The 12,540-nt window shown below is 41.0% G+C and overlaps 1 protein-coding gene across 3 annotated transcripts in view; it reads left to right on the top strand.

The window, feature by feature from the left end:
- Positions 1-12,540, top strand: part of LOC149623260 (uncharacterized) — a 60,728-nt gene that overhangs the window by 42,119 nt on the left and 6,069 nt on the right. For all 3 annotated transcript variants that reach the window (XM_089853337.1, XM_089853336.1, XM_089853338.1), the window contains exons 3-12: positions 7,146-7,319; positions 9,229-9,530; positions 9,605-9,860; positions 9,929-10,084; positions 10,147-10,902; positions 10,966-11,294; positions 11,410-11,698; positions 11,764-12,201; positions 12,277-12,380; positions 12,444-12,528. In XM_089853337.1, the coding sequence (XP_089709463.1) occupies positions 7,146-7,319; positions 9,229-9,530; positions 9,605-9,860; positions 9,929-10,084; positions 10,147-10,902; positions 10,966-11,294; positions 11,410-11,698; positions 11,764-12,201; positions 12,277-12,380; positions 12,444-12,528 (2,889 nt within the window). The remainder of the gene's footprint in view (positions 1-7,145; positions 7,320-9,228; positions 9,531-9,604; positions 9,861-9,928; positions 10,085-10,146; positions 10,903-10,965; positions 11,295-11,409; positions 11,699-11,763; positions 12,202-12,276; positions 12,381-12,443; positions 12,529-12,540) is intronic.

The raw sequence follows: 12,540 nt of genomic DNA, 5'->3' as shown, positions 1-12,540 counted from the left end.
CGTATTACCTGTCGAAGGCTTATTCTACATATTTGGCCCATTTATTTTCTAAGTAGTCATCCTATAGGATATAGATTTACCAGCATCCCGCTATCCGGAAAGACGCTGAGAGGCAGACGTACGAGAAGAAGAAAAGGGTCCACTTCTTCCATTGGTCCCTAGCATAGAAGTCCCGCGGGGGTGTACTTACCAACGATTTTCTTATGGGCCCTGACTGTGTCTACCGGGTTGGGCGGGTTTTGCATCCAGTTGGGCTGGTTTTCTTTTGGAATTTGGCGGGAATATCAACCAAGTTCTCCTATTGTCATATTTGCTTACCATAGGTTCTGGGGCTGGATTTGGGAGTAACCGTAACACCATATCGAAAAATCTGTGTTTAGTCGGGTTGATACGGTACCTGGAAATTCTGGGATGGTTAGGTATTTTAAATATAAATGGGCGTGAAATATCGGGGAACAGTTTTAAAACTGTCAAATGCAAAATCTGTGACAGCCCTGCAGCATCATCATAGTTGAGTTGACTTTGTATGATTAAAAATTTAGTTAGTTTGGGTTGGGCTCTTTTCTATTTGTACTTGGGCTGTAGATTAAAGACATTCCGGCAGTACTGCTGGGCGTACTTACACGCCCTCTGGCGGCCCGTCAAGGGACTTAAATCCAGGCTCGGAAAGGCGCGTTTCTTGCTCCTTACAACGATATATATAGCCCCCTTTTATCGGAAATCTATACTTTTTTCATCCGCCCAGCATCCCTTCCAAAAAGCTTTTCTGTTCTCCATCCCTTACGGGGGTCAATCCGCTGTCTATTAGAGTATCCAAGGTCCATACCGGAAGTCTTATACTGTCCGGACCGCTTTCTGACGAAATATCAAAGTTCCTTCAAGGGACAAAGTCCATAATGTAAAAATACCAAGAGTGTTTTGAAAAATCATATCCTTATTTTTAGCATTTCATATTGTAAATACAGAGTAGTCTGTCAGGTTAACTTCAGGCGCTAACATTGGGTTACAATAAGGCTTTTTGAAACTTCAAAATGTCAAAACGTTTATCCAACACAAACTTAAAGCGAGTCTCTGCTGTGATTTAGTCTAGTTTATTTAGTTTAAACAAATGACGCTAGATACTCCCATAGTCGAGGGGCGGAGTTGACTCACCTGCTAAGCTCATCAAAGCCTAGTTTTACTTCCGTTCACATGGACTAGTTCTTATTGGTTCCTACCTTTCCCCAGGTAAAATTGGTGTCTAGAAGATTAAGCAGCGTGTTACGGGGAATCGCATTGCCTTAACTTTGCATTTTCATAGACAATACGGTATACTTTTATCTTGATACTTCGCTATCTCTTCATAACGTGCCAATTCAATTCAGTTTTGAGACGCGTTTTTATAGGGATAAAGTAAAGTGAACTGAACTTTTGATGTCATCAACTATACCTTTCGAAAAAATATGTTACCTTTATAAAGTTTCCCCGAAAAAGAAAAGAAATATAACGGTTTGTTAAAGTTTCCCTAAAGTTCAACTTTCGATAAAGTCTAATAAAAAAGGGTTATATCAAAACGGCCAGAGGCATCATTTTAGCCATTTTATAACATAAAGAAAGGTATAAGAGAAAAAAATACGTTTAAGAAAGAAAAATTAAATCAATTTATTCTGTTGGATATAATATCTTTAGGCTTGATTAATGATGTCGTTTAGATCGCTCTTTTCTTAGACTTCCTACTACTGGTTAAGGTTTCCTCGGGTTTTCTTTTTATGTTTCAAGTTCTTTCTTTTTATTTCTGGGCTCTTCATTCAGGCGTATGAAATTAATCGGAACCCCGTTCGCTGAAAAAGAAACGAATCTTTAATTGAAATAAAAAACCTTACAAATTGGAACGAAATTCGAGATGCAATATATGGTTCAAGGGAATGTGAAGCGTCATTTAACGCGAATTATTTAGATTTAAATTATAAATTGGGTGGGACGTGATAGTCTATAACATGACGTCTGAATTTAAATGCTGGCGAATTAGAATTAGCAAATGGAGCGTATTGCGCACGATGTAAATCTTTAAGTAACTTATTTCCTTAAACTGAATCGATTGCTTTAAATATTTATATTTTAAAACGAAAGTCGCGTACGTCAGCTCGTGTATCTAAGAGCGTAACTTAACTATCTCCCCTTTTAAGTTTCTAATTAATTCAAGTGGTTTGGGATCCATTATAGTACCGAGAATGCATACCGCTATTAGGAATTATCGTGCCCCATATATCTTCCGTGTTAATTTCTATGCGGATTTTATAGGCCGGTCTTGAGAACTTACTATCCGTCACGCCTCATAATTCACATGACGTATTTCTAACTGTGATTTCGTTGGTTGGAAGCCACGCCAAAGCGGAATACCTTTTGGAACGTAAAAGATGGGAATCCATCATGCGTTGCTATTTATACATATCCATGCTAACATGAATGATATAAACTTGATGGAGAATCATTTAACTTATGAGATAAAGCAAAGACTCGAGGGAATTATTTTAATATTTGCGTCGAAATTAAAGCTCAATTAGGGGTCCTTATATGCGCCAGCACTTAATTCAAATAAATGCGTCTTAAGCCTAAAGGACTCGAGGCTTTTCGCATCTGATTTGTAATTGCCTAAAAGCTTTCCCATAAACTAAACAGTCCATAATTTTACTTTTTTAAATTGACGCGGTGAAGTTCCAAATCGTGATAAACGCGACCTAGATTTTTATAGGAGGTTCGATTTTAAAATTCAAAAGGATTCTGTAATGGTGTGACAGAGTGATGGGTCCCGTTCCGTCTGTGAAAAATGACCAAAACCACTTCATTGTTCGAAACGATTCCAACTGGACCCTGAAGATAACGCCAGCCAACGTCGCTCTCGCTTGAGATTGATGAAATAGATAGGAAAAGGTGCCCCATTACCTTAATAACACTGTCAACTCACACTGGTTACGGTTAGGCTTAAGATGTAGTTCGGAAATTCCATCTTCGAATGAAGAGATGTGAGAAGAGAAATACATTTTGATGGAAGTACGTATACCAATCTTAGAAGGGTAATAGTAACCGTATAAACCCGGTTTTTCGTATACCCTTTCTAAGATTGGGTGAGAATAAAGCGCTACCACCAGTCCGAGAAAGTTAAGGGCGATTGACCACTGTTCTTGCGGAATTGCGCCAAGGCTTTAGGGAAGAGATATTAGCCAATAGCTTTTATCAACTATTTCCGGTTGAAATCCCATTAAGAAACCATTCTTTACAGGCCTTTCTTTCATTCGTCTTTGTCAGGTGAACGCGAAACGTAGACACCTACGTACTCTTCGGAGGAGTCGTTCTGTCTTGATCCAGGACTGTATTTGGACTCTTGTATAAAATGTCGATTGAACCAAAAAGCCATGGATCTTATAAATATTCCCTATAGGGGATGGGAAAACTGCGCTCAGCTCCCTTTTGTCAACATCACGGTATCCACGAGTAACTGAGAATACTAGGATTCATTTAAATCAAGATCATTCTAAATTTAATTTTGAAGGGAGGGTGAAAAGGAAATTCAAGTAATTTGTTTCTTATCTATTCTTCTACTAATGATAGGTCTTAATTAGTAGAAGAATCGAATTCTTTTGAAGCACGAATAGGTACTTAAAATGACACAAAATGTTTTCTGATATATCAGTGTCATTAGTTATTGACAAGAAGCGATATCTAGTTTTCTAGGGAGAAAGTATAAGATGCCTATGTATTCGGGCGCCATACCCAGTCCCCCCTTTCAAAACACAAGGGGGGACGTAAAAGGAGGCCGGGCTATTTCGCCTCTCCCCAGTCGGAAAACTCGTAATTTTCGTCATTCGCGTCGCGCTGACGTGAGTTTTCAAGAACCAATGAGATACTACATGCTTGCAATTTAGAGGCGGGGATTAACTCCGGTCCTACGTTTGGGATGGAGATAAAGCTAGAAATGTGGCGAATTTATACCTTCTCCCTAATAAACTAGATATCACTCCTTGGTATTAAATAATTCCGAAATGAAAACTGTTTAAAGTTAGGCATTCTCGTCTGTCACTAAAATGCCTTCTTTACTGGTCCTCTTATCGTTTCAAAGTCCCTGATTGAACCGGACACATCTTTGAGGGAACTCGCGAGCCGGAGAGAATTGGAAAGGGAACCTTTTAGCGATACTTATTATATCTGGTATAGTGGGAAAACTGGGAATACCTCCCACATCAACGACCGAGGCTTAGCGTAGATCTTCAGTATGATCATAAGTTTATAAGATATGTTCCATAAGTGTGTCACTCGTTAATGAGAGCTTGTCATGAAGTGACGTAGGTGAAACGTCATAGATTCTCGTAAAGCGACGCCTAGTGAGGCGCTGTCAAAGGCTTAGTACAGACTAAAGAGGAGGATGGACTGCAAAACCGAGTGTAGTCAATTCTCACGTCGTTCTTGAACTAGCTCTCATTAAGCCTCTAACATTACGAAGTATGGGTAGTGACATACTTATGGAACATATCTTATAAACTTATGGTATGATTTGGAAGAGAGACGGATCATAAGCAAAGAGGATGTAGAACTAGAAACTGGTAGACAGTACTAGACGATGATGATTTGGTAAAGGGAGAGAGAGAGAGAGAAAAAAGAATCCTTCAAAATCCGGGAGGATCTACCTTTGGATGTTAGTTAGACCTTACAATGGTGCTATGAAAGAGACGGTGGAGAGGGGGAGCAGGGAAAAAAGGCCAAAAGCGTATCGTATAGTAGATGGTAGATTCTTTAATCAATGAGGCAAAGTTGCGTGAAGGATGAGAGATGAAAGGTGGGGCCGAATGGATAATGCTATCACCTCCACCCTCCCACCATCTTTCTTTCTCTCTTTCTACTCTCCATCGTTATAAACACCGTGATATTTTTAAGGGGAAAGTGAAAAGCCTAATTTATTGTTTGTGCGTTTTTGATTTATACCGGTGTTTAACCCTGTTTTTTATTCTAGGGCAGATTTAAGTGAATGAACTTGAGAGAATTAGGCTTAGTTTTTTAAAATTAGATGTGTTTTGAATCGAAGATTATATTGAGGATTGTTTTGGATTGTTCATAGACTTGGGTAGTTTTGTTTTTTGTTCTGATTAGGATTAGTTTAAAGCGCTTTTTGTTGGGTTTAGGGTTGGTTTTTTGGGGGTTTGTCATCCGGCATAGATGCTAAATTTAGACTTATTTGGTGCCTTTTTTTTAAATTGAAGATTGGGTTTAGATAATAGTCATTTTGGATTTAAGTGGTGATAAGTTGAAAGGAAGATTAGGCTTAGCTGGTGATTGGAGTCTAAAATTAGTCTTATTTTGTGTATTTTAGGAGTCTAAGATAAGTTCAGGTAATGCTAATTTTCAATCAAAGATTAGGGTTAACTGGTAATCATTTTGAATCGAAGCCTTAGAAGGAAGATTAGCCTAATGTAGGCATAGTTAGGGTATGGTAATTTTCGATCTAAGATTATAGCTTGGATAATGATCATTTTCGATAATATTAAGATTATAGAGGATGATATTTATCATTTATCTAAATTCATACGTAAAGATTAGATTATTTTAAAGGTTAAACGATCTCTCATTTCGCTCTCCCTTTTATCGAACTAGCCCCCCCCCCCCCCATTATGCCCCAGGGGTACTAGGAAGAAACCCGTGGAAACCAGAGGCTTGGCTATAGTTAGTTGCAAATGTAAACCATAGGGGATCGAAATGGTCCGGGAGAGAGATGCACTTATCTTTCCATAGCTGGAAGCTAGGGAACAATGAAAAGGCTAGTCTCTATATGCCTGGCATCCATGGATGCTGCGGCTGCTGGTCTTCTGGCTTTTACAATAAGGGCCCGCTCCGTGAGATCTCTCCTCGCCGTCGGTGCTAATTTCCAGCCACATTCGAGGATGAATGGAGCGTGATTGTTATTAAATTTTTTCCTATCGTCATCGGAGTTAATTGTAGGAAGGATGGCCGGCGCTAATTATTGCCCAAATCATTCGCAGAAATGATTAAACGCGGGGCTCATATGGATATGGAAAATAGGCAGGGAGCTGATGGATTTTAATATCAGGAAATCAAATTTATAGCAAAAAAAAATCTTGTGGAAATATTTTAATACACCCTTTCGACGGGAAAAGGGGGATAGGCAACCCTTAGTATCGGGAGATACAAGGGGGTTGCTCCAGTGCCGTGTTTGCGCACTCTCAGATCCAAAACGCCTACAGCGCAGGCGCTAAAAAGCGAGATGGAAGGCAGAATTTTACCCCCTCGCCTTTCCCTCTTAGACTCGTCGAAAGGGTGTATTGTATTGGCAAAATCATGGAAGTACATAATACTTCTCTTCGAGATAAGTGTACCACAAAGCGGGATAATTGTACATGATTCTTCCCAACATCATTTTACATTTAGAGCAAGGTTACTAAACCGAGTCACATAAGCAATAAATAATTCCCACATCATTACTCTATTTGCGCGTAATTATTTGCTAAGGCTTGTGGATTTTTGACTCGCGTCAAGACGAAGTTTGTGGGTTGATTTCTGAGGATTTAGTACCAAACCGTTGTAGAATACACCCCACGGTGCGATGCCCATCTGAAGTTGGATTACCAATCCAACAAATTTAACAACGTGAACAAATATTTTATTTATTAACACATATTGTTTTAACTTATTATTTTGTTAGAACCAAACAAAACTTAGAAATGACTCTTCCATAAAAAAGAAACATTCCCTCCCGTTGTTGAATGAAAACATTCCAGTATCGGGTAGAAAAAAATAAAACAAAGTCGAAAAACCATGTAGAACCAAGAAAAAATGCGAAAAATGTTCCACAGCGGGTTTTCTTTTTCGCTTGTTTGAGTCGCGAGGGATGTTGGGTATAAGAAACAACGGCCAAAAGAAAAAAAACCGCTCCAAATTGCTCTCTAAATTGTCAACGGACAGAAAGAGACGGAAAATATAAAAAAGGAATTGTCCAAGAAAAGTGGGTGGTTAAGGGTTTAAGGAAAAAGTCTTCTCGGCTGGGGTGGACGTTTTTAGATTAAGTTTGGTTTCCTCGTGGGGTGACAGCTGATCAATTTTGAACACCCCCTGAACAGTTTTTTATATATTTTTTTCCCTTCCTTTTTCTCTTTCCTTAGTACCCGGTATTGTCAAGGATGGCCGTTGTCCCAAAATTTCACCGGACACTATCTACTCGAAACAGGAATGCACAGCCGCCGTGTCCGAATGCAGCACGGACGGAGATTGCGAGGACGTGCAAAAGTGTTGTTCTAATGGATGTGCCCAGGTCTGCACAACGCCCTTAGTTACTGGTAAGAGCTTACGCGAGTTTTGAAGATGTTTATTGAAGCGTTTCACCAAGTTGCGCGAGTGAAGAAACGTTCCTACGATGTTTTAAGCTTCGTAGGTTAAGCGCGTTGCACTGGGCGTTTTCACTTACAGATAGAGAAAGGTTCCTCTTAAAAAATTCCACGATTACTTTGGTCCCGTATTAAAAATCCTATCGAATAAATCCCAATCCCGTTTAAAAATAAAATCTCTAAATACCCCTCCCCCTAAAAAAAAGTAAATCGATATTTGAAACCATTTTATGAGCAAGCAATTTCTTCATTTCCTCTTCTAGCAAGTTCTTCGAGGGGTTATTCACTCGGAGATTCCATGTGTGTGTTTAGCGCTGTTAAGGGTAGGGCTTTTAAAGATTACGGTAATCCCTAAAGTAAAGGTACCGCGTTGCTGTCCCCTCGAAGTTCTTGCGGTAGAGAAGAGAAAAAATCCGTTTTCGATGGGGCAAGAGGACTTGTATAATCTTTGAAAGTGTCATTTGGATGGATCCCTCTAAACTTGATTTGAACATCATCTCGAACCAATATCGCTTATCAATTGCTTTCCCAAGTATTAAGACTGATGACTAGAGGCTTACCCACTATTTCCTACAGCTCAATTCCGACCACTAGAAGGGGTTTTTAGCCCCAGCCCCCGATCCATCCCCAAGGATGTATTAAAGGAAATCTTTATATCCCCATCTAGAAAGCTATCTTAAAACTCGCGGGAGTTTTTTGGGGAAATATAAAAAATGATTAAGATATATTTTTCATATCTACGCGTATCATAAGAATATTGTACTCTCATAAGTATAGGTCTAAAGGATTTTTTAAGTGGATGTATCGTTTATAAAAATCAACGAGGGTGCATAAGGGGCAGGTTCGGAGTCAGACAAAAGGCGCGCAGTCCCCCTCCATAAAACTGTACTGTGCCCTGTTTATTACCATGATTACCAGGAAAGAGAAGCCATAGCATACTGTCATCTCTATTTCTAAATGTAAGAAAGGAAATCACAGTAGGTCGTCTGGTTCTATTTCTGTTTGAATGAGAAACTTTTAAACATAGATGGCACGGTAACCTCTTCAATTTGGTCTCTATATGCCCTTATGGGAGATCCATACTTGTTCATTATTGGGTTATGCCATGCATTCCCTTTAGAGCTTACTTCGAAGTTCGTAACGCTAACCAGCGAGATACATTTTTCCACGTCAGTGTATTAACTTCCGCTTGCTTTGTAGAGTAATAACGGAGCTTTGCCCTTGATGGCACTTCGGCTTATGAAACGTTAGAATAAACTGCCATTTCTTGATACCTTAATGATTTTAACGCACCCTTATCAAGCTTTAGAATTTTTTTTACCTTAAGCGCAAACCCATCTTTTTAAGAAGTTTCTGAACCATTTTGATGTAAATCTTTTACGACAATGGATCCTGAAAAGAGTGCAAAAAATAATGTATCTGGTTTGGAGCCACTGTTACGTAAGGCAGGGTGATACGCGTAAAACGTTTAGGTTATCCTCTTCCTTAACCTTAACTCCATTGCATCTAAGTCGAAGAATAATATGGGTGTGTTTATCACAAAGAGCCAGTGAAACTGAAGGTAGTTTCTATGAAAATTTACATAAATTGCGTACGTCACTATAGGCTTTGGCTGCACCAGTTTAAAGTAGTTAAGCAACGGTTCCAATACTTCTTTCTTGGTGCGGTCCAAATAGCTAGATTTAAAATTTAAAACAGGTAAAATCCTTTCCCAATCTCGCTATTATAAAAACGTAAATCCAAGCGATTTTTGAATAAATTTAATATTCATTCTTTACTTCCTTGTTGGTTGTTTTAAGTGTTTTCTTATTTTTTTCTAAAGTGCTGGCCTAATTTTAATTAGGTTATTGAACTTACTTAGGTTGTCAACAACTCAGATCTGTGTTTCAAAGAGACGCTGAGGTATGGGGTGAAATCTACATCCCTAAATGCAGGGAAAGCGGAGAGTTCGAACCAGTTCAATGTAACAGGGACGATGGAAAATGTTGGTGCGTTGACCAACTAGGATTTGAACGCCCCGGAACGAGAGCTAGATCTTTGGATTCGGTTAATTGCACAGCGCCGGCCAAGTGCGCTGGTCACGTGTGCAGGATGTTTTGTCCTTACGGATTCGAATTGGATGACGAAGGATGTCCCCTATGCGAGTGTAGAAATCCCTGCAAGGTAACAATAGGACCTATTGGCGTTGTATTTGAGATTCAAATTTGAACTGAGACAGTAATTGCTGTGGTTTCCAGAACAAGATATGTCCTGGTGGTCAGGAATGCATTGTTGAGAGTGCCCCCTGTGCCGATGTAACATGCCCTCCATTGCCCAAATGTAAACGTCCCAGAAGCCTCGATGACCAATGTGATTTCGGTGAACCTCTAAATTCACCCGATCGTGGTAAACCATTTCTATGCGGCGTCGAAGTCAATAAACCTCAATGTCCTGCCAATTTTGTTTGTAACGTGAATCGTGGTAACGATTACGGTGTCTGTTGTCCATTATTGGGTAAGCCTAATCAATCACGAAGGCTTGGTTTTAGATTGTATTGATTTATGGGGTGGGCTTTATTGTAGACAAACCGGGACAATGTCCTAAAGATGATGAGGTGGGAGAGTTAGAATGTGACCAACAGCAGTCGTGTAAATTGGATATGGATTGCGGCGGTCCCAGCAAGTGCTGCGAGTCTCAAAAGTGTGGCAAAGTTTGCTTGAAACCAGGAAATACTACACGTAAGTGTCTCTATTGTTGAATGGCCCTTAGTATTCTTACCTAAGCCTTGCCTACTGTTCAGTTTGTCAACAACAGAAGATGGTGGTCGAACTCTTAATCACAAACAACCCGAGTTACGAAGCTTACATCCCGCAATGTTCCGAGGAAGGCGAATTTGTTCCCAGGCAATGTACCACGAATGGTAGACTGTGTTGGTGCGTCGATGAAGTTGGCGCTCAAATGAAAGGATCTTTAGGCCCAGCCCATACCGTCTTCTGTTCAACCGAGGCTCGTTCCAGCGCTTCTGTTTGCCCCGATCTACACTGCAACATGAACTGTTCATTCGGGTACAAAAGTGACGACGATGGATGCACGAAATGCGAGTGTTTGGAACCATGCCAAGACATCACTTGCCCCGAAGATGCTAAATGCGTCGTCATGAAAGAGGATCCTTGCGTTAGTGGACATTGTCCACCTATAGCAACTTGTATGAGAGAAAACAGACCAACGTGCGCTAGAGGAAGTCCCTTGGTTGACGTTGTATCCGGAGACACGGTCACTTGCGATCCAAATTCGAATTGCCCATTTAATTTCAAATGCGAAGTCCAAGCGGATCAGGATAGCGGCATATGTTGTCCGGCATTAAACACCGCCGCGGTGGTCACTGAAGATCACGGCGTCAGAGAGCCCCAATGTCCTAACTTTGTCCCTCCGCCTACGTCATGCGAGAATATGACTTGTACCGTTGATTCCGATTGCCAGGATGGAATGAAATGTTGCCAGGAGGAGAAATGCGGATCGGTTTGCGCTCATCCCAGACCTCCGAGGTTACCAACCAGTAAGTAACGCGTAGTTCACGATATAAATAGAATCGTTTTTCACAAATGACAATCGTCTATAGTGTGCGAGTATCTAAGAGATATGAGTAAGAAATTGGATCGCGGCAACAACAATGCCACTTTGGCTTTACCGGTTCCGAGTTGCCGCGAAGATGGTTCGTACGAACCTATTCAATGCAATGAAGTTGATTCCGAAGACAGTCAATGCTGGTGCGTTGACGAGTTTGGTAGCGAACTAATTAACACTAGAGCGGCAAAGAACAAGGTGGATTGTCGGGAGGTTCGAGCTTTGAGAAGTTGTTTGGGTCTCTTATGTCGATTGGGTTGCGATTATGGATTTGAAATGGATGACGAAGGTTGTCCTTACTGCGAATGTCGAAATCCTTGCAACGTAAGTCTCTTTTTATACTTCTTACAATCTTTTTAAGAGGGACAGTAGCGTCTCATTTCGATTGGATAGTTCTTTAAGTGAAAGTTAAGCCCAATAAACTATTATCTACTCGCAGCACGCGAAATGCGACGAGACTCGCGAATGTCAAATGGTTCAAGCTCCGTGCGATAGCGCCTGGTGTCCCCACGTTCCTCAGTGCGTCCCGAAACAGGTGGAGAGTCGCGTCCAAGGCCAGTCTTCATCCAATCATCCGTCCTGCCCCGTTGGCAACCCCCTTATGTACCAGGAAAACAACGTACCAGTTACTTGCGAACCTATGGCGCCTTACCAACAATGCCCGGACAGTCATATGTGCGTTGCCTTACAAGAATCCGAACAACGTGGGATATGTTGCCCCAGAATCAGTAAGTACCCCTTGAGTTAATCCTAATTCAAATCGGCGCGAAATTCTCATTGGTATTTGCTCCAGTTTTGCAACCGAACAACAATAATGACGTCATCGCGTTAGAACGCGCCGAAACTTCAAACCAGGATTCTGCCATCACGGGCAAAGCCGGCCAATGTCCCTACTTAATCCCAGCCAAACACGACAGTTGCGAATTTCAATGTACCACGGATACCGAATGCGCGGACGATTTGAAATGTTGTTCAAACGGTTGTGGCACTCAATGCATGAAGCCTTTGTTACTGACTGCTTGTCTTCATGAGAAACTCGTTGCCGAACATCGCGCTAGAGAAGACGGCATTCCCGCTTCCCAAACTTACATTCCTGGATGCAACGCCGAAACTGGGGCCTTTAAACCCACCCAATGTGACCCTGTTAGTGGCACTTGTTGGTGCGTTGACGAGAATGGATTCGAGTTACCAGGAACCAGAGGATTGTCAAATGGAACCATGGATTGTACCCGTAAGTCTTTATAATGTACCCTTCAACCACCCATAAGGCGTAATTTCGAGCTCTAACGAGTCGTGTATCTTCTAGAACCTGAAAAATGTTACCCGGCGAATTGCGATTTGAATTGCCCTAATGGTTTGCAAATGGGAGGCAATAATTGTTTTACTTGCGCCTGTAGAGATCCGTGCGATGTAAGTACACGAAATGAAATTCGAATCATAGAATTTCTCTTAAAACCTCTTAAACTCCAACAGAAAGTAAAGTGCGAGAAACCAGGCGAGCAATGTCGCGCCATTCAAGTTAATTGCGCCTCTGGTCCGTGTCCTCCAATCGCATTATGTAAGTTTTTAT

This window comes from Phalangium opilio, unplaced genomic scaffold, assembly GCF_054372755.1.
Source record: "Phalangium opilio isolate 3A_F unplaced genomic scaffold, DU_Popi_V2 ptg000113l_1, whole genome shotgun sequence".
Lineage (NCBI taxonomy): Eukaryota > Metazoa > Arthropoda > Arachnida > Opiliones > Phalangiidae > Phalangium > Phalangium opilio.
This window is presented reverse-complemented; position numbering and strand designations above follow the sequence as displayed.